Source organism: Alosa pseudoharengus, unplaced genomic scaffold, assembly GCF_046254945.1.
Source record: "Alosa pseudoharengus isolate Yale_2024_CS ecotype anadromous, Long Island Sound unplaced genomic scaffold, YU_APseudo_1.1 YU_APseudo_1.1_scf_23, whole genome shotgun sequence".
NCBI lineage: Eukaryota > Metazoa > Chordata > Actinopteri > Clupeiformes > Clupeidae > Alosa > Alosa pseudoharengus.
This window is the reverse complement of record NW_027468685.1, coordinates 6,519,675-6,542,629: the sequence shown is the minus strand read 5'-3', so window position 1 is coordinate 6,542,629 and position 22,955 is coordinate 6,519,675. Positions and strand designations below refer to the sequence as shown.

At 43.9% G+C, this 22,955-nt stretch overlaps 1 protein-coding gene across 1 annotated transcript in view; it reads left to right on the top strand.

Annotated features, from left to right (window-relative positions):
• Window positions 1-13,551, top strand: part of sp4 (sp4 transcription factor) — a 21,354-nt gene extending 7,803 nt beyond the window's left edge. The window contains exons 6-7 of the mRNA XM_076301170.1: window positions 4,967-5,166; window positions 10,625-13,551. Coding sequence (XP_076157285.1) covers window positions 4,967-5,166; window positions 10,625-10,878 — 454 coding nt within the window. The 3' untranslated portion in view covers window positions 10,879-13,551. The remainder of the gene's footprint in view (window positions 1-4,966; window positions 5,167-10,624) is intronic.
• The last annotated feature ends 9,404 nt before the right edge of the window (window positions 13,552-22,955 follow it).

Below are 22,955 nucleotides of genomic sequence, written 5' to 3'. Positions count from 1 at the left end.
TAGAGAGTGTGTGTACTCAGTGAGTGAGTGTGCGTATTTGTGTGTGCGTGAGCTTGTGTGTGCGTGTGTGTGTGTGTGTGTGTGTGTGCGCGTGTGTGTGTGAGCTTGTGCGTGCGCGCACGTGTGTGTGTGTGTGTGTGAGCGTGGTGTGTGCGTGTGAGCGTGTGTGTGTGTGTGTGTGTGTGTGTGTGCGTATGTGTGTGTGCGTGAGCTTGTGCGTGCGTGTGTGTGTGTGCGTGTGTGTGTGTGTGTGTGTGCGTATGTGTGTGTGCGTGAGCTTGTGCGTGCGTGTGTGTGTGTGTACGTGTGTGTGTGAGAGAGAGAGTAGTAGAGAGTGTGTGTACTCAGTGAGTGAGTATAGTAGAGAGTGTGTGTACTCAGTGAGTGAGTGTAGTAGAGAGTGTGTGTACTCAGTGAGTGAGTATAGTAGAGAGTGTGTGTACTCAGTGAGTGAGTATAGTAGAGAGTGTGTGTACTCAGTGAGAGAGTATAGTAGAGAGTGTGTGTACTCAGTGAGTGAGTTTGTGTGTGAGCGGAGGAGACGACCAGAAGGGGAAGGGAAAGCTGTGTGAACGGCAGGAAGTGAGCCCTGACAGAGGCGTGTGCTCGGACAGAGAGTGTGTGAGTGTGCGTGTGTGTGGTGCTGCTTGTAAAGACAGGTTGCTGTCTTGCTGCTGGGTGCCAGTTTCCTCCGTTTGGACTTGTCATAGAGGATCCCTAGAAATAGTTGATTTATCTGGCCCACATGTGGCCCAGGCTAACGACTGTAGCAAGCACGAACAGATAGCATGGCGTCATTTATTTTTATCTATTTGGCTGGCTTTATCCAAAACGGCTCACAGATGTCAATGAGTTGCAGGGACAGACTCCCTGGAGCGACTCAGGATTCAGTGCCCCTTGCTCAACGCACTCAGGTTCTGAAGGAACGAAGCCAAAATTGGTTGGCTATATTGGCAGAATTGGAGCCAGAGTTCGCCCAGAAACTGCCATAAGTGGTTAAATCTTCACCGTTTTATTATTTATTTATTTATTTTAGTTCCTTCCTTGGCTTCCTTGACTGAGCATAAGCCGTCTATTGTTTTTGCAGTCACTGGGTCAGCCACTATCAGATCTTACTGTCACTATCACTACTGTGGTTTTAGTGGAAACATTGTCCTGTGATATTTATTGTTGCCAGAAAAGACACTAAATCACTCCGCAAATACGTGTTGACATGAGTGTGCCCTCACTTGCCATGCGCATCAGCGTCGGAAATTTGTAACTGACAAGGGGTGCGTTTCCCAAAACCATATTTGCTAACCTGTTAGCAACTTAGTTGGTTGGCAATGGGAAATTGCATTGTAACCAACGAAGTTGCTAACTTAGTTACCGTGGTTTTGGGAAACGCGGCCAAGCATGGGATAAACAATGGGTTTTATTTAGCACTGCCGACGGAAATAGAACTGAATCGTACTCTACGGTGGCGGCAAAGTTCAAAGCTGGTGTGTGCGGGTTGTATTGAAAACAATGGAATCTATTGTAATCGAGCATTGAAAGTGTAGTCCACCGCGCTCACGTCGGCGACCATGTGAGGAGGCCTTTAACATGAGATTTAAGGCGATATACAAGTTAGTGTTCCATGCTCATGTTCAGTTCCATGGCGATATACAAGTTTGTGTTCCATGCTCATGTTCAGTTCCATGGCGATATACAAGTTAGTGTTCCATGCTCATGTTCAGTTCCATGGCGATATACAAGTTAGTGTTCCATGCTCATGTTCAGTTCCATGGCGATATACAAGTTAGTGTTCCATGCTCATGTTCAGTTCCATGGCGATATACAAGTTAGTGTTCCATGCTCATGTTCAGTTCTATGGCGATATACAAGTTAGTGTTCCATGCTCATGTTCAGTTCCATGGCGATATACAAGTTAGTGTTCCATGCTCATGTTCAGTTCCATGGCGATATACAAGTTAGTGTTCCATGCTCATGTTCAGTTCCATGGCGATATACAAGTTAGTGTTCCATGCTCATGTTCAGTTCCATGGCGATATACAAGTTAGTGTTCCATGCTCATGTTCAGTTCCATGGCGATATACAAGTTAGTGTTCCATGCTCATGTTCAGTTCCATGGCGATATACAAGTTAGTGTTCCATGCTCATGTTCAGTTCCATGGCGATATACAAGTTAGTGTTCCATGCTCATGTTCAGTTCCATGGCGATATACAAGTTAGTGTTCCATGCTCATGTTCAGTTCCATGGCGTTATACAAGTTAGTGTTCCATGCTCATGTTCAGTTCCATGGCGATATACAAGTTAAGCGTATGGTACGCTCCCGCGTCTGCGTCCCGCGCACGCGGCACTGGTGAGCGCGTGACGAGAATTGCGTCATTTTTACAGCATGTGTCGCGTCTTTGAGTCGACCGAATTTTAAGACCGCGCGTCAAAGTGACGCGTAGACTGCGCATGTGTGAAACGGAACTGCTGTAAACACTCCCATCCAGTAGGTGGACCACATAGAAGAACAACACTTAAACCTACAAACAAACCTAGACAGAAGAAGACTTGTTTGGTTACCATAACGACGATGGAACAGAGAGAGCGCCTGTCCTCAGCTTGCCTGGCTTTGAGTTACGTGAGACACTACGAAATGGAGTCAACTTCGACCGATTAAAGCCACAATTATCCACAGATACATTCTTTAACATTATATTTAACGGTCACGTTATGTTGTTGAACCCAAAGTATTTCAAGACACCACATTTTAGATGAGTTGGGGACGTAATTATCTGCTGGCCGTTCTGTACGTCACCTGATTGTCGAAACAGGGTGGCTGCATATGGCTCATTGTGGCTATATACTGGCTATTATATTGGCTTGCTTTGGTCATGAGCCCTGGATCATGTAGCACTGAATGAGATGGCAAACAATAAAATAAAACTAATCATAGACTGTAGAAATGCGCTACACAGCACTAAAAACCGAATAGTTTATTTATAGTTTGACTACGGATATTTCACGTCATGTTCAAATAAAAAGTGACAGCCCTACTCCCTGCATAGAGAGCTGACATGACTTCGGATTAAATGCATCTTTTAAAAATGAGCGTAGCCTAGCACCTATTACTGAACAATGCTGAAATCAAATCGCGAAACCCAGAGCCATATAAAGGTATCTATCTCCAACGCTCAGGCGAAACCCAGTAACACTTGCTGATCGAGATGCATTCTCGCCTGTTCCGTATATAATGCGTTATCAATAGTGATTATAATAATAAAGGGAATGTAGCCTACCTCTCCCAGGTGCAATCATTATCACCTAGCTCCTGAACAATGCTGAACTCAAATCTCGAAACTCGCCTGTCAACACCGGATACGCCTATGCATTATCATAATAATAATTGAAGGAATAACCTAGGCTACCTCTCGCTCTAAATACACCCATTATCACAGTGAGACATTATACATTATGAACACAAATAGTTACTTCAAAACTTTTATTGACACGTCATATTTACAGGTTTTTGGTTCATACTTTTTGGTATGAGGCAGGTGTGAAGACTCAATACAAATTTAACTAAGGACATATGTACGCACAACTCGTTCTTACCATGCTGTGTTTAGAAAAATGTCCCAATTATTGCTGCCCTCGCAGCACCGAGTCACTTAGCTATAGGCTTGTAGCCTAAGTAGCCTAATAAGCAAGTAGGCTAAGCTAGTCTCTCAGCTATACCAACAGGTGTGCTGTGTGTGTTCTGGTGGATGATAAATGGAGCGATGCGATGGGCCAGCTTATCAAACTTCCCAGCAGACAGGCGAACGTACTCATGGTGCTTTTTCCTTCATCAGCTCTTCCTTCGTTGAGTGCTCGCACATCTCACGTTATTCTTTTCTTCATGCGTTTCAGGCTTCTTTGGTGGTTGTGTCCTACTTTCAGGCTCGACGTACCGCCCCCAGTTGGTGGGGCAGAGTATCACAGTTAAGCCGTAGTGCGCAGGCGCTAACCTTAACGATTTAAAGTGCATTCAGGACAGCAGAATTTGGAGTATGCTTCACGTCCACGGCAAAAATGACGCACGTCTTGGACACGCGCAAATGTGACGCACGACCATGCCAGAGCCTTTAGTGTTCCATGCTCATGTTCAGTTCCATGGCGATATACAAGTTAGTGTTCCATGCTCATGTTCAGTTCCATGGCGATATAGAAGTTAGTGTTCCATGCTCATGTTCAGTTCCATGGCGTTATACAAGTTAGTGTTCCATGCTCATGTTCAGTTCCATGGCGATATACAAGTTAGTGTTCCATGCTCATGTTCAGTTCCATGGCGATATACAAGTTTGTGTTCCATGCTCATGTTCAGTTCCATGGCGATATACAAGTTAGTGTTCCATGCTCATGTTCAGTTCCATGGCGATATACAAGTTAGTGTTCCATGCTCATGTTCAGTTCCATGGCGATATACAAGTTAGTGTTCCATGCTCATGTTCAGTTCCATGGCGATATACAAGTTTGTGTTCCATGCTCATGTTCAGTTCCATGGCGATATACAAGTTAGTGTTCCATGCTCATGTTCAGTTCCATGGCGTTATACAAGTTAGTGTTCCATGCTCATGTTCAGTTCCATGGCGATATACAAGTTAGTGTTCCATGCTCATGTTCAGTTCCATGGCGTTATACAAGTTTGTGTTCCATGCTCATGTTCAGTTCCATGGCGATATACAAGTTTGTGTTCCATGCTCATGTTCAGTTCCATGGCGATATACAAGTTTGTGTTCCATGCTCATGTTCAGTTCCATGGCGATATACAAGTAAACAGATGGGCTGAAGCTTTCCTAGTGTGTGTCTAATAAATGTATCTATACAAAAATACAATTTGTTGATTCTTATGTATGTGTGTGTATGTGTGCATGTGTGTGTGTGTGTGTGTGTGTGTGTGTGTGTGTGTGTGTATGTGCACACGTGTGTGTGTGTGTGTGTGTGTGTCAGGAACAACAGTGACCCGTCTAAGAAGAAGCAGCACGTGTGCCACATGGAAGGCTGTGGGAAGGTGTACGGCAAGACGTCGCACCTGCGAGCTCACCTGCGCTGGCACACGGGCGAGCGCCCTTTCGTCTGCAACTGGATCTTCTGCGGCAAGCGCTTCACCCGCAGTGACGAGCTGCAGCGGCACCGGCGCACACACACAGGTAACACACACACACACACACAGGTAACAAACACACACACACACACAGGTAACACACACACACACACACACACACACAGAGGTAACAAACACACACACACACACACAGGTAACAAACACACACACACACAGGTAACACACACACACACACACACACACAGGTAACAAACACACACACACACACACACAGGTAACAAACACACACACACACAGGTAACACACACACACACACAGGTAACACACACACACACACACACACACACAGGTAACACACACACACACACACACACAGGTAACACACACACACACACACAGGTAACAAACACACACACACACAAGTAACACACACACACACACACACACACAGGTAACACACACACACATACACACAGGTAACACACACACACACAGGTAACACACACACACACACACACAGGTAACAAACACACACACACACAGGTAACAAACACACACACACACAGGTAACAAACACACACACACACACACATGGTCATACATAGGGCCCAAGTTCGAGAATTGAATCTTCGGCGGGAATCCACTGATTTTAAAGGGAAACTTGGCAGGATTAGCTATATTCCCCCTCTGCTGGAGAAATTGTGCATTATGCTATTTCAAACTGTGGAAAAAGGTAACGATAATGCACATGGATTTGTTTACAATTTAGCGAAACGGTTAGCATAAGTTCGGCAGACAATGTGGATGTTACAAGGTAAGAAACACGATTTAAAACAAGTTTCTTGTTTCTCACTTCTCTTTCCGGGACGGTAGTCTCAATGTTGCAAGGTTGGTTTTCCGCCTGGGCAGCGGGAAAAGTCACCATTTTCACCTGAACACCTGAACAGGTCATTTAACCATCCAAATGATTTCTAAACAGATTTATTACGTTGAAATAGTTGCCAAGTTCTCCTTTAATTATTCAGAGCAGCAGAAGAAATGCTATGTGTTATTCTATGGAAAACTATTCAGACACGCAGCGGTATTGATTTTAAAGGCTACTGTAATCTCGTTAGATGCATCCCATTTAAAGGTATTGCTCAACACTAGCATGGTCCCGCCCACATAGATCTTCTTTCAGGGAGATTGAGTCTGGAACTAACCTGACTCTCGCCAGATGAATTTCGTTCCGCCTAGCTCCACTCATCCATCTGGGATCGCTCCATTGGAGAGGTGTTTCAGAAAGCTGGGCCTTATCAAAAATCCTTGCATATGATTGGATAAGCCACTTGGCCGTCATGTTTATTGACGTGCTACTTCAACCACTCACATCGAAGCCAACCCGTGACGCTGATGACGCTTGCTTCCTCGATGCGAGCCGCAAAACAGTCTCACAGTCGCTTCTCCGCTACGTCCATGGAGGTATTATATATAACTGGAGAGAGTGACTAAGTCCCGCCCTCCATACAAATGAATGGCGGAGGCTAGGCTAGTAAATCCGGCCAATTCATAGTCAACGCCATCTTGAACACTGGGGTTCGGATCCAGCGCCAGTCGGCTCTGACCATGCGCCAAGTTACAAAGCTGGAAATGACGCATGGACCAACGTCGATTTTTATTGGATATTCTGTAAAAAGAGAGTCGTCCTCCAGTAAGAGGGTGGCGATAATGCACATAAAGTCCTTGCCTCATAACAAGAAGAAGAAAAAGTTGATCGGGAACGCGCATGGAGTCCGAGTGGAGTCGGCCTGAAGCGCAACTTAATTTCATTGGATAACACAGCGGCTCTAACTAAGAGCGGTCTGCCTCACTGATCTATTATAGATCAGTGGGTCTGCCTGCTGTCCTGCTGCAAATATGCATTCGAACATGACGTGAAATATCCGTAGTCGAACTATAAATAAACTATTCGGTTTTTAGTGCCAAGTGTAGCGCATTTTTACAGTCTATGATTAGTTTGTTTTTTATTTTATTGTTTGCCATCTCAGCGGGTGCTCTAAACGTATTTTAGCGGTGGCCCATGACCAAATCAAGCCAATAATAGCCAGTAGCCACAATAATGACTGGAGCCAGAGCCCTCAATAGCCACCCTGTTCTGAAAATAATATTGAAGATAGTATTGAAGATGACGCACAGAACGTCAGCCTGAGCGGAAAATTACGTCCCCAACTCATCTAAAATGTGGTGTCTTTACTTTGAGTTGTACACCGCAGATGGTAAAGTAACGGTTAAAGAGAATGTTGTCTGCGGACTCAGCGAAAAACAGTTTACTTACGCATCCACGACATCCAATCTTCGCGCTCACCTGTGGAGTTACCATACAAATGAGGCAGCGGTGTCAGAGGCACAGTAGACGGCCAGAGCATCGCCAGGCGTCCAACATCGTATGATTGCATACTTTCCGTAAATCCTAAATTATGTCCAGGGTCTGCTATTTACTTAGGCTGCAAAGCACAGGTATTTATTTGAGGTAGACTTATTCGAGGCAGACCTTTATTTCTTACATTGTACATTATTGTGAGACATGCGTTTTGTTTGGAGCGGCATACCAGGCTATCAAACGCAGACGATTTTCGGTTTTGGTATGGGATTTAATTTACTTTTTGACTTTTATTATATAGTTAAATGTTGAGACTGATGGGCATTTAAATCTAGAGGGTATTTGATGATCACTGTAAAGTTTCGTGTAGTGGAAAAAGTGTTGGAATTTCCAGTTGTTTATTGCGAGACAAGGCCTTTCCTTCATTCATTGAACGTGCGCTGTGATCTAATGGAAACCTTATTGCATAGCGAAGTAACCTAAATTGAGCTTTTTTTTAAAATTATGCATGGTTTACTTTTTATTAAATTCGTAGGCTGGAATGCCTCGCGGCAATAATTGTGTTTATATGTAGTAGCCTAGTGCTTCGATCAGCCTCTGGCAAGCTCCAAAGGGGGCGGCAATAGGTTGAGAGCAACGTGTTGGAGACCCATGGTGTAACGAGACAAGGTCTTTATGCCGCTGTAATTTATTGTCTTTAATCATGTTTAGGCTATGTTTGTTCGGGACAAACAACAACGAAACAAGATCAATACAATTTAATTTATTTGTTTATTTGTCATATGATGGATAAACAACCATAATATGCACGTCTTCTCATAGGATCCTGAAGAAATACGCACTGAATAACGTTTGGCTGTAGCCGCCGGATAGGTACCCGCCCACCAACATGTACGCGCATGAGAGCTCGTGCCCAACACGGATTTTCGTGCATGGAGCTGGTTCCAAATGCTCCATGCAGCGCCATATTTGAAAATGGCGTATGCTAACATGTCGAAGCTAATCTGCACGCTCTTGACCCCCTGGCTACGTCACATCTATGAAACTGCCGCCCTGCGTCCTGATTGGCTCTACCATAAAATCTGGTGCCGAAATCACTCTCAACGGAACCGATCCCAGATGGATGTAAGTGGAGCTGGGCAGAACGAAATTCATCTGGCGAGAGTCAGGTTAGTCTGGAACACCGTAGTTCATAACCGTTTCCTTCAGACAAGAAACATGTCAGGCCAATCAGAGACGAGAGGGGAAGACGAAACCGAAACTCATTGTGACGAAAACAGAAGCAACAAGACCTGCAAATGTCAAAAAATGCAGAAATTAATTTACAGCAAAGGTAGACCCACATGCATTGTATCCTGACTGTAGATGCTGTTTATTGTCAGTTTGTGAAGTTTAGGCGAAGTAGGAAGCAACGTTAAGAATCTCTGATCAATGTGATTGGTGAGGCTGGACCAATGATTTCAAAGTTAGTGCCTGTCGCGATGCAAGTGTTGGAAAGATTTCCCAATTGAGAGTCACCAGACTATTGACTTTGTGAGTGAGTTTGGCTTTTTCCAGGCTAGCTCAACACTGAAATTGGTCAGCTTTAACCAAATATTTTATTAAATAACTCAGACACACTGGCACACACAGTCACACACAAACACACATGTACATATGCACACATGCATCACATGCATACACACATACACAATAATCAAGAAGTTGTACTTTTTGTAAAGATAACTTGAGTAAAGAAATAAAACAACTCATGTCATTGATATGACTGTTGTTGCAGTTTTGGCAGATAACACACAAATATGCAAGCAAATCTAGGTGTCCATAGGCCAGGTATTGTACATTATGACACACTGAAGAACACACTATGGACAATAACATAAATGGACAGAGCCACCCCATAGGACTTGAATGGAGAGAAGTGAAGCCGATTATGGCCTCAGACCCATCCATACTGTAGGACTGGGGTTAAGTGCCTTGCTAAGTGCTTAAGTGCTAAGTATGTATAAGTATATATACTCTTTTGATCCCGTGAGGAAAATTTAGTCCCTGCATTTATCCCAATCTCTCCATTTATCCCGTGAATTAGTGAAACACACTCAGCACACAGTGAACACACAGTGAGGTGAAGCACACACTCGGCACACAGTGAACACCAGTGTTGGGAACGTTACTTTAAAAAAGTAATTAGTTATAGTTACTCACTACTTGTTCCAAAAAGTAACTGAGTTAGTAACTGAATTACTCTATGATCAGAGTAACTCGTTACCAGGGAAGGTAACTATTTGCGTTACTGTTAAAAAAAAAGTTGCTATATGTCAAAGAATTTGGATTTTTTGAGCAGTTTTGAAAAGCCAGTTGAAATTAGTAGAACAGACAGGTGTTTGTAGGCTACATAACTTTCGATATTTATTAGATAGATAGATAGATAGATAGATACTTTATTGATCCCCAAGGGGAAATTCAAGATATTGCACATCGACAGACCTACGGTTGACTTCAGCCTGTGTCATAGGTTTTTGTTGTGAGGCAGAAAGATCTAGCTTTTGCTGCTTGGAGGACTTTGCTCCGAGTCCTTCTTTTCTAGTGGATGGCGAGCTATCATCTGTGGTGGAGGTAGGCCATCTGTGTTTTTGGCCACTAGCTTTAGATGCGTGTGTGAGATGCCTCATTAAACTAGAGTTGCTTACAACGGATGTCGACAAAGTCTTCGCTCCTGGACATAATGTACACATTACATGCACGTTCTTGCCTTTGACCACAATTAATTTGAAGTAGTGCTTATATCTCCACCTTGAAAATGCCAACTTTTTTACTGAAAAAATAACGTTACCTAACGGCGTTATTCCAAACACTGGTGAACACACAGTGAGGTGAAACACACACTCAGCACACAGTGAACACACAGTGAGGTGAAGCACACACTAATCCCGTCGCAGTGAGCTGCCTGCTACAGTGGCGCTCGGGGAGCAGTGAGGGGTTAGGTGCCTTGCTCAAGGCAACCCTCCGGTTGCAAGTCCGAAGCGCTAACATTTAGGCCACGGCTGCCCCAGGACAGTGTTTAAAGTGCCCACATACCCAATGCAAGGCAAAGCAAGGTGTGCTTCAAGGGCCGCAGGCTGGTGTTTTTGAGGTTACTGTTCGCAATTAATTTTGAAATGTTGGTTTCGTTATTGTTTCCTTTTAGGTGAGAAGAGGTTTGAGTGTCCGGAATGTTCCAAGCGGTTCATGAGAAGCGACCACCTGTCCAAGCACATCAAGACCCACCAGAACAAGAAGGGCGGCGCAGCGCTGGCCATCATCACCACAGAGGACATGGAGGACACGGGCGACGACGAGGTCCTCGGCTCGCCCAGGATGGTTACCGTGGCGTCCCTCTCCCAGGACTCCAACCCAGCCACGCCCACAACCTCCAACAACATGGAGGAGGAGTTTGAGTAGCCACACCCCTTTTTTTGTTTTTTGCTTTTTGTTTTTATTGTTATTTTATTATTTTTCTTCACTTGGCACCAACACTTTTAGTGCCGTATGGAGATGAACAGCTAGAGAAGTGCACCTGACATTTTTAATTTCTTCTTTGTTGTTTTTATCTTTTTTTTTATTCGCATTCTTCTAAGAGTCTAAAACTAATGCATATAATGACAAAAAGATAGTCTAAAGTCTAAAGTAAAAAATAAATATGGCTTTTAAAAGAGAAATATAAAATAAGCTAGCGGTAGCCAGGTGGAGGTGAAGGTTTATTACTGAATCAGAGCAGTAGCACAACGCTGTGGCTTTCTCACACCAATCGCCACCACAGAGAATCTTGGGATTAAAAGAGAATCTATTTCTATGCACAAACAGTATGTACTTCAGTTATTCGCAGGTATGAATTATCTATATAATGGGGAGGGCTAGGTGGGTCGGCTGAGATCCCAGTTACATAGAGACGCCAGTACGCCAGGCCAGGGCCAAGTTTCTTATTTATTTTATTATTTTATTGGGATTTTTTTTTTTGGGGGGGGGGAGGGGGCAGGTACACAGTATGAACACTTTGATGGTCCCAAACACAATAACTTTACGCAGTAATGACTGACTAAAGACTTGGTTTAAATCAAAGACGGAAAACCAGATGTTTTGATCTGTTTGATGACGGTCTCCTCTCCTCTGCTCCACTCTGTGTCGGTGGTCATGTTTGGCCTGATCGCGTTTGGCTCGTGACTATAGTCATGCAGGAAGCTAGCTAGCCTGGACATCTTCAAGGCATCTGAGTGTATTTGCCAATGGTTAAAACCTCAAACCCAAGATGCTGAAGCCTACAGAAAACCATGCCTTTCGAAGATTATGTTTGGATTTCCAAGTTCTCAGTGGAGGACAGTTTTTGAAGTTCTTGTTTTAAGGGGAAGCAGAACAGAGAGAATAAGAAGGAAGACAGTGAGAGAGTAATTAAAAGCACACGTTAAATTAAATTTATAAAACAAAGCATTCCTATTGATAAAATTGTTACTGTCACGGTTTCTAGAAAAGATATTGATGTGGGGGGGGGGGGTGGTAAATAGAGAACACAATCTAGCTTTCTATGGCTTGCTAAGTTTAGGTGAAAGCAATACTTTAAAGACAATCTTAGTGACACCATGTTTACATTAATTAAGGGTTGGGAGCAAATGTAGGTTTCTTTGATACAAGGAGTTTTAAAAGAAAAAAAAAAACGAGAAAAGGAAAAAAAACAAGCTGAAAGGTCTCACAAAGTCATACGAACTGTACTACAATGCCTTAACACAAACTTGCAGTACTGCTCCGCTTCGGCCTAGAGTCTCCCCTGGTGTGGGTACGGGAGACTGGGGGCCTTAAAATTGTGAATTGTTTATTAGAGAAACTTGTGAACTCATTGGTGAGCCAGCGCTCATATTTCTTTTTTTTTTCTTTTCTTTTCTTTTCTTTTTTTTAAAGAAAAAAGAAAATAAAAAGTTGCTTCCTTCCCCTGATTCGTCAGGTTGCGAATCCTTCTCTAAGGACAAAAAAATAAGTGCGTAAATAAATAAATAAATAGTTTGTCGCTCCCTGCCAACCCCACCCCCGCCACGTCCTACCCACACACAGCCGAGAGGCAAACTCAGCAGGTCCTGTTTCTCTGAGGAGAGTCCTGAGAGTGGGAGATGCATCCCCACATCCCCGTCTCACCTAAAACACCGCTCACACACACACACACACACACATACAGAGTCAGAAATATACACACACACGCATACAGAGTCAGAAACACACACATACAGAGTCAGAAACACACACATACGGAGTCAGAAACACACACACACACACACACACACACACATACAGAGTCAGAAATACACACACACACACACACACACACATACAGAGTCAGAAATACACACACACACACACACACACATACAGAGTCAGAAATACACACACACACACACACACACACACATACAGAGTCAGAAATACAAACACACACACACACACACATACAGAGTCAGAAATACACACACACACACATACAGAGTCAGAAATACACACACATACACAGTCAGAAACACACACACACACACACAGTCAGAAACAAGAACACACATACACACACTCACACAGTCAGAAACATACACACCCATACGTAGTCAGAAACAAACACATACGCAGTCAGGAGCATACACCCACACACACATATATGCAGTCAGAAACACACACACACACATATATGCAGTTAGAAACACACACACACACACACACATATATGCAGTCAGACACACATTGTCGGCCCCATCCCTATAATCATTGTGCCTCCTAGTCTCTGCCTCTCTCCATCTTGCGGTTCTGTGCCACACCTGTCCCAGCCTCCTGGTGGGGAGGGTTCTGAGGGTTCCACCTGAATCATTACGATGTTCTGAAATATGTCTGGTGGAGATGGTTCTGAGGGTTCCACCTGAATCATTACAATGTTCTAAAATATGTCTGGTGGGGAGGGTTCTGAGGGTTCCACCTGAATCCTTACGATGTTCTGAAAAGTGTCTGGTGGTGTCTCCTAACTGTGTCCGTTTCGTGAGTAAAGTCTCTTTTTATTTAATTTAATTTATTGAAAAAAAGTATTACCCAGAATGCCCCCCCCCCCCCAAAAAAAAAATGCCTCACCCTCCCCCCCCCCACCCCTGCCCTCCCACAACTCACATCTTTTTCATACAGCACAGGCAACTGTAGATGAGAAACTGTGTATCGCTAATTTATTATTTATCCGTATTTTTATTAATATTTGCCTTTGCAGAAATTGCTGATGTGTGTTGTGTGCTGTCGAGTCAGAGATTATGTGCAGCATGTTTTTGTTTTCTGCTAATAGTAATGAATTATTATTTCTAAATGTGGTCCTTTTATAAATATAACCATTACTTTTTAATTTAAATGATCTTTTTTTTTCTCACATCATATCGTGTTTCAAAAGAAAAGAGTTGGAAAAAAAATACCAAGCAAAAAAAAAGTTTCAAATGAAATGGTTGATACCAAACAATTTAGATGTTTTTGGTAATACTTTGTGTGACAACTGATTTTCTTTAATATTTTCTAGTGACATCTCATTTGTAAATCTTTTTCTAAGATGTTTCTTTGTCTCCATGACATTTGATAATGAGTTTTTTGCCAGGTTAGCCTCAAAGGCTGCAGTTTATTGATATTTTTAAAATACGACTTTGTACAAATGTGTTATGTGAATGGGGGAAGAGTGAAAAAACAGAAAAGGAAAAACTTGCCTGCATAACACTTGAAAATAAAGTGAATAAAATCTGTCTTAAATATACTTACTTTTGTTCGACTCCTGTGTCAGTGCAGTGAGTGTTTTTCAGATACATTTTTGTCCAAAGCCAGAAGATTGTCCACGCAACACAATGTTTTGGTCGGTTGGATTTCACACTGCCCCGACCCAGGGACTAATCTTGAGCCGATAGGCTGGACTGATAGAGATAAGACTGACGCTGTGGAGAACAACATAACTTTGACCTCGCTGCTGCCGCTGCCGCTGCTGTGTCCATTGCTCCATGTTCATTCTGCCGAGGACACGTTGAATGACTCAACACTGCCCTCTCCTGGCTGGGTGTTGAACATAGAGTGAACGTCAAAAGACGGAGCTGATGTATGGGTGACAGTTAGCTCGCTGTTCTCTAACCAGTGTTCCGACGTCTGACTAAGATCACCTCTCTAAGGTCACTTCGAGCAATTAAGTGCATTCATTTTGTGTTTTTAGAAAAGAAACAAGCAAACACTGGCTTAAAGCAACACCAAAGAGTTTTTTGTACCTTAAAATAATGTTTCCAAAATCGTTTCAGTGGTTCATCAACTCGTAACAGGTTGAACGGCACTTTCTGCATTCGCTTTGCGGCCCTCTATCGGCTATAACAGCACTATGTAAGTTTGCCGGATCGGGTAGCGGTTCTGTAGTTCGATGGAATGAGACATGAGAAACTACAAATTTGACTTGCATCTGATGTCGCAATACATCGTACTTTCATAAAATCATGCAACATATTCTACCTTGTCTGTGGACATTGTTATTTGCAAAGCTGGTGCTGGATAAACAAATAGTGCATGCGACATAGGAAAAGTTCTTTGGTGTTGCTTTAAGGCTTGATTTCGTAGGCCTGGTTTGTGACTATCCCTATAGTCCAGTTCAGTCTCTGCTGTCAGTGTAACACTATGACGCCCGTCAAGAACAGAGTAGAACATTCCAGATCTCCGCTGCATTAGTGCCACTGCGGCCCTGCCTTGCGTCAGGTTGCTTTGATGAGCCGGCCCATCTGGAGGAGGAATAGAAGGAGGAAGAGTGCGCTGCAGTATCAGGAGTCGTCCCCGAGTTCACAACATAAATAATAGACCTTTTCCACAGCAGCCATTTTGACATGAAATAGTAGGGCAAGCACAGGAAGGTGTTACTAATTACGTTAATGAAGTCTCTGTTCAATGTAAGTGTAGCAAGTGTGTCAAAACTGGTGATTCCTTGGAATTGCATTTCTAATTATGTTAATGAAGTCTCTGTTCAATCTAATCGAAGCAAGTGTGTCAAAAATGGCTGCTGTGGAAAAGTTCCGTACAAAGTGAAGCTGGGAGCACAGCTGAAGGACTACTGGACTTTTTGCAAACAGTTTAATGTACATCATCACATGAATGGTTAGGCCAGGGGTGGGCAAACTTTTTGGCTCAAGGGCCACATTGGGTTTTGAAAATTGGCCGGCGGGCCACACAACCCCCCCCCCCCCCTCCCCCCCACGACACACGCCTAAAAAAATACATTTTTTATAGCCTATAATTTAGTATGAAAAGTATTTGTTTTAAAATAGTGCTAATTTGTTTTAAAAATACTGCTAATTTTATGCTGTTAAACAAATGTATAAATTGTACACTATCGCTTTAAGACAGTCGCTTTAATTCACGTTTATTTCTCAATGATCTTCTGCCTGCTCCACTATGGCTAGTGCTGTACCTACGGCTGGGCCCTCTCACAGTTTTTAAATGGTCAGTAGTGGGAACTACTGTTGCCTTCATGATTTCCTTTTAAAACTTTCTTATAAGGAGGAGATATCAATTATCAACAATCACAAGCCAGCTGGAACCTGCGGCTCTCTCTCCCTCTCGTGAGTGCAGACGCTTTCCCAATTAAATGGATTGCATATGTTCACGTTAGATCTGCTGCAAAGGAGATAACTAAGAGTTAAATTAGTTTAACATGATGTTATCTCTATTTAACATGATGTTTTGACATTGACATTGTAAACGTTATCTAAGGAGAGTGAAAAGCAGTTTGCAGTAAAGCTAACCAACGTCTATCGCAGGAAAAAAATAGCGAGCAGCCTGATAACTAGCCTAAATGAAATGCTCGGCGGGCCGGATGAAAGTGCTTGGCGGCCCGCGGGCCGTAGTTTGCCCATCCCTGGGTTAGGCTCAACAGAGTGGACACCGTTGTCAAGTTCTGATTTATGGGCCTGATGGTGAAAATGGTGTGAGTGGTGTGTGTGGGTGTGTGTGCACATGCTGAGCTCCCTGAGTTCACTAATCACTCCTAGCATAACATGAATAATACAATATGAACTGAAAACACAACTAAATGAAAGAGCTCTATATACCACCACCAGGGAATATGAGGAAACTTCCCGCTGATGGCAAGGAAGGGTAGTGGGCTGCTACACTATCACATGGACAGTTTCATCGTCTCCAGCATCATGAGCTGGTGATGCAGACAAACCTGCAAAAAGGAATTGTGGGGAGGTAGCCGTCCCATCTGAGGGTGGTAGCCCCGCAATGTCTTCTGTTCCAGGAGACTTGCGATGGTCTGATGTGACCACAGCACAGGTGAGAACAGCATTGTTACAGGCAGGCAATACCAGGTATGTAACTGAAGCGTTGCATTCGCGGAGAGTAAAAATAGTTTTGGTCTATTTTTTTTCCCCCGAAAATACACAATGCTATCTCAGTTCCATTGATTATAGTGGAAGCTAATTGTTGCAGCATTATGCTCCACGAACGGTTGCCTGGTGTAGCCTACCTGTTAGGATCCCATAGTCTCTTAAGGGCCCAGGGCAAGAGAAGCTGTAAGTCACTGTGTGTTTCATCATGTATGACACTAATAGGAGTGTGTGTAGTTACACGGCGAACTACAGGGAGGCCTTTGCGGACTGCCCTTGTTCCTTTAGCTGTGATTTATAACTAGCTTTTCCAAAAGACTTTGAGCTTTTCAGTTTTTGGTGTAAACTACTGAACACCTTCAAACTAATCTTCCTTCTGTAAGGGAGTATTGCATGGATGTCGTTAATCTTGGGCAATTCGAATATTTACTCCTGCCAACACACCCGTCAACCATGATGATATAATTTCCTATTTATTGTCCTAGTCTTTTCTCTCCCTTTTTTCAATAGAAAAGTTGCTAATTGGCATGTTGTGTGTGAGCGAAGGAGAGGAGGAAGCTGGTGGGAGGAGGGGGGGGGGGGGTTGTGTGGGTTGTTTTTCTCTCCAGAGTGATTGACAGGCCTGGAGCCATGGCAAGACGCAGGAGGAGACGACTACCCAGGTAAACATCTGCTGTTTGCCGGCGCTGCCTACCCACACCCACCTCCACCCCCCCCCCCCACCTCCACCCTCGCAACCACAACCGCCGCTATCCCACCACCGCTGGTTCCACACCCCCCAGCCCCGGCACTGGGGAGACAACAGCTGTTCTGGCTGCGACTCGGGCGCCAGGCTCCTCTTCAAAGCTGGGACTCCGCTCCTCTGACAAGACTCACTCATTTTCACACGTGTGTGTGAGAGAGAGAGAGAATGAGAGAGCGAGACAGACAGAGAGAGATTGAGTGTTTATATGTGGGGGCTGGAGGTGTGTGTGTGTGTGTGTGTGAGAGAGAAAGAGAGAGAGAGACAGACAGACAGACAGACAGAGAGATTGAGTGTTTATGTGTGGGGGCTGGAGGTGTGTGTGTGTGTGTGTGTGAGAGAGAGAGAGAGAGAGAGAGACAAACAGAGAGATTAAGTGTTTATGTGTGGGGGCTGTTGGTGTGTGGGGGAAGTTCATGGAATGGTATAGTTGTGGTTCTGAAGGTGGTAGGGGGTTGGTTATGATATGAACCCATCTGCTTTATGGTCAGGCACAATTGTGACGGGCGGGATAATGTGATGCCGGATTTTTACTGAATTAACACATTTCTCTGTGCAATCACTAAAATTCCAATATATCCCTGCTACTGATGTCATGATGTCTGTGCCCCAGCACAGGGCTGTCACATGGCAGTCCCCAACAATGTCACTGGATTCTAGTATGGCTATTTTATGTAAAAAAAACGCTTATGGTTATAAAATTTAGCAGACACATTTGTCCAAAGCGACTTACAGAATATGGACCTTACAGTAATTAAAATGAACAGTAAACTGTAAAGTTTTTAAAAAGTCAGGCAACATTAGGCAAAACAGTAATAATAACAGAAATAGTCAGCTTATACCACACCATAATGAAAACTATGCAAACAACACTACATTGTAACTTTATTTATGGACCTCTGTGACAGCGCATGCTGTACCAGGAAGGAGAGCTTGTGTGGATCCTGGGTGCAACAGGCAGTGCGTTTGAGACTGCCACAAGCCAGTAGTGTATAGACCTCTGAAGTTCACCTACAAAAAAGCTGCCATGTTTGAGATCCGGTATCTTGTGATTTTTCCTATGGGAAAATAACATGGGGATTTTGAATTATTGCACCTGTTAAACTCTCGCAGGGACAAAGAAGTCTAAAATGCAGACGTTTTGCTCAACACACTTTTGTCCTCTGCCTTCGAGTGGGTACTGTGATCTTCTGTACGTTAAGACGGCTACCCCAGAGCTAACTTGCAAAGCAAATTGTCATAGGTAGTTAGCTTCAATTAACACCCGGATCTCCTTACATGGGCAAAGATGGTCGTTTTGGTTCTTTTTTGTAGGCGAACTTCAGAGGTCTATGGTTGTTGAACCTCCCGTCCTGTTGTGTAATCTGATTGGCCTCTGTGACAGCATGTTGTACCGTGAAGGGGGGCCTTCATGACTGCCACAAGCCAGTTGTGTATTGTTGCTGTATTCTGTGTCCTGTTTTGCATCCCTTGAGGTAACTGTATGAAATCCATCTCTCTGGAATGGGACACCATAGAAATGATGTTGCCTCGTCATACCAGAACACCCATGTTGTCTTTTCGCCATTTCATCAAGTCCAAGCAAAGTGAAGAGATTTACTTAAAACAACTTGCCTCCTTGAGGCATCAGAGAGCTTGCTCTGCCAGACTGAGAATGGTACGGTACGTCTTATGTCTCACATAGCAGTGTGGGGTCCTCATACGTCTCACGGAGCAGTGTGGGGTCCTCATACATCTCACGGAGCAGTGTGGGGTCCTCATACGGTATGTCTCACGGAGCAGTGTGGGGTCCTCATACATCTCACGGAGCAGTGTGGGGTCCTCATACGGTATGTCGCACAGAGCAGTGTGGGGTCCTCATACGGTATGTCTCATGGAGCAGAGTGTGGGGTCCTCATATGTCTCACGGAGCAGTGTGGGGTCCTCATACGGTATGTCTCACGGAGCAGTGTGGGGTCCTCATACGGTATGTCGCACGGAGCAGTGTGGGATCCTCATACGGTATGTCTCACGGAGCAGTGTGGGGTCCTCATACGGTATGTCTCACGGAGCAGTGTGGGGTCCTCATACGGTTTGTCTCATGGAGCAGTGTGGTTCCTCATACGGTATGTCTCATGGAGCAGTGTGGGGTCCTCATATGTCTCACGGAGCAGTGTGGGGTCCTCATATGTCTCATGAAGCAGAGTGTGGGGTCCTTATATGTCTCCATGTGATTCAAGGAACCACTCTCACTGCTGAGAGTGAGACCGAAGATAATATTTGCCTCTGCGCTCGGCAACCACGTCTGCATGAAGCTTCACAGAAGTGGTGTCGTGGTGCTTCTCACCGCGACAACTCCAAACAAAAACAAACAATCAAGCCCAGAGCGTTGGCAAGAGCGGGAGATGGGGTGGGGCGGGTAGCACAAGGTGGTAGAGGTGGGTGGTAGTGGAGAAATGACTGTATTTGAGCCATTTGCCACCGCGAGAGCCTCTGCAAAGCCTGCAAACACCCCGTCGGTGGGCAGCGTAGCGAAGCGGCAGCGTGTGGATCCCTTCACTTAATTAGCAGGGAGAGAGCAGGAGCAGCGCCACTCCGACAGGAGCTGAAGAGGCTCGCTGGAGATGAAACCAGCCGACACTTCCAGCATCGAACAAAAGGGACGACACTACAAAGCATTCAACAAAAACGCTCCACGGCACAAGGCTCTCACACATTATCCAAGCTGGCACAATACAAACATCTTCACTGTAATTTAACTATGGGGGGGTTGCAACCTTGGCACAATGTTGAAGTCTTGGGTAGAAAATCGTTGGGATCCGCTACTGAAGACATGGGGTAAAATGGAAGTTTGCCATTCATCTTAGCCAAATATTTTTGGTCTCTCGACCCGTGAAGTGGTCTGAATTTTCATAAGCATCATTAGTGCAAAAAACAAACAAAAACAAAACATGCACACAGGAGGATTACTCAAAGAGGATCAGTCACACAATCCCAGGAGATCCCTGAATTGCAGACAACCAACATGTCAGATTCAGGTCAGAGGAAGTTTGCCAAGAGGTCAGGTCAGTCACAGGTAAAAAAAAAATGCCTTAACACTTATCTGTGACACTCACAGATTAGAAGGCCAAGAAGATTGATAAAACTATTTTAGTGTAACCTTTGCATTTTTATTCATGACAGTAATATTACAATGCATGGGTTGATATGCTAAGCAAACTACACAGTGGATTATTCACTTCTCCAGGAGAGAGAAACTTCAACACCGCAGAGCCGAGGTGTCAGATGCAGGTCACAGGAAGCTTGCCAAGAGGTCAGTCACGGGTCAAAGGCAAGAGGTCAGTAACAGGTCGAAAGGTTATGTGACGTCCTGTCTCATGCCGAAAGGCTAACATTTCCCAAGCGCATCCCTTTGAAGGCTTACCGCCAGAAGCCAGATTGTTACAGAGCTCTTTCTCTCTCCACACACACACACCCTGAGGGTGTGTGACTGAAGAGGTCAATGCAGGTAAGGCTACTCATCAGCTGGACGTACAGGTGACTACGAGGTGCCATAGAGTCTCGGTCAATATTGTGTTTTCAAATGAACAGTTGAGTCTTTCAGGGTGGGGTTCTTTCAGTAATCTGTCAAAACTATAATTATAACAATCCTGTGTCTGGACAAACACAGTGTTCTTTGACTACATTTGTTTTTTTATCAGTTGAAATGTTTAAGTTTAAATGCTCAGCTAGCCATGTCAGGAATTAGCGGTACCACTGATAGAGCTGAATATTTTAAAATGCATACACAGCGAAAATGTGTCATTAAACCAGCACCAAAGCACTTTTCCTCTTTCGCACGCACGCTATTAGTTTATCCAGCACCGGCTTTGGAAATAACGATGTCCACAGACAAGACAAGATTATTTTATGAAAGTATGGTGTATTGCAACATCAGAAGCAAGTCAAATTTGTAGTTGCTTATGTCTCATTCCATCGAACTATAGATCAGCTACTCGATCTGGCAAACTTGAATAGTGTGGTTATCTTTGGTGTTGCTTTAAGTCATAGGCCTTTATTTTATTATATTTAAAGTTGTTTGCATTAACAGTTCTGTTGTTATTTAAACATTGTATATACTAAGACATTCAACACAATCATAACTAAATCAGTAGGTTAGGGCCCCCAGCCTGGACCAGCAGCAAGCCCTGGGTGTTAGTTAGATAGAACCAGAGACTTTCTAATGAGGAGACACAGCACTAAAAAAATCCTCCATAGAAATGCACGGGGTTAGTTTGTAACGCCAATATGGCCGTTACTACACATATCACACCCCTTCCTCAGCAAAACGTCGACATGTGAATACATTGAGCCAATCATGTGGTGTGGTGTGAAGACATCGTGCCAATCATGTGTTGTGATCTCGCCGCTGGAGCAAGATTGGTGTCGTGAAGCCTTGCGCATGCGCATTTCTGCCGAAATGGATGCCCGACGAGTGCCCAAAAAGCGTTGCCATATGGCCACCGAGTGGAGGGACTTGCCTACAAGGACTTTGATAGAACTCTGGCTTGACCGAGGCAATGCCTTACAAAGGTCATTTTGTGGTCAAACATAATGAGAGCCCTGAAGGGCCTGGGAGAATAATGGTCCTTTAACTGAACCAAAAGTTGGCCATGCCTACACCTGTTCACCACCGCCCTCTCTCTCAGTCAGAACCAAAGATTCTGGAGCGGAGGGTTCTAGAATCTTTGGTCAGAAGAACTGATATGAGTAATGCCCTAATGCCAAACCAAAGGCAGCCACCATGAGAAGTTTTTACAGTGTTGGGTGTATATCCTTTACAACTGTATTTGTCAGTGTGAGCGTTAGGATCTGGGAGTTAACCTTTTACAATCAATAGCAAATAAATGTTGCCTGTATAAATTGTTTTCATTTCCCATTTTTCTTTTAAGAAAAAATTGGTAAGAAAACCAAATTATACAGCTTTGAGGCTACTTTTGCAACTTGGGGTTTTGGAGACAATGTGCAGTTTTGTAACTAAATAAAATAAAAAAAGTGTGCAGTTCAGGTGCAAATTTCTTAACTTTAACGTTAAGCTGTAGCTAAGTCAGTTTGACAAGTGCAAGTACCTAAAATAACAACAACAGCACAACTTATGGCAATTCACTTCAAAATACCTAATGTTCCCTTTCAATCTGCTCCTAGAAGGGTTCTGGTTGAAACGTTCAAAAACCAATGCAGATACTTTGAAATGATAAATCGGAATTTAGTGTAATGTCCTACAAAATGTTGACTTTTTTTTTTAATTTGTCGTCAAGTTACCATTAGCTCAATATTGTTTCCCGTGCCACTGAAAATGCGCACGTTTGTTTATGCAGTTGAAAAGGTCTATAGCGCCCTCCTCTGGAATTGGTCATGTACTCATTCACCTTACGAAA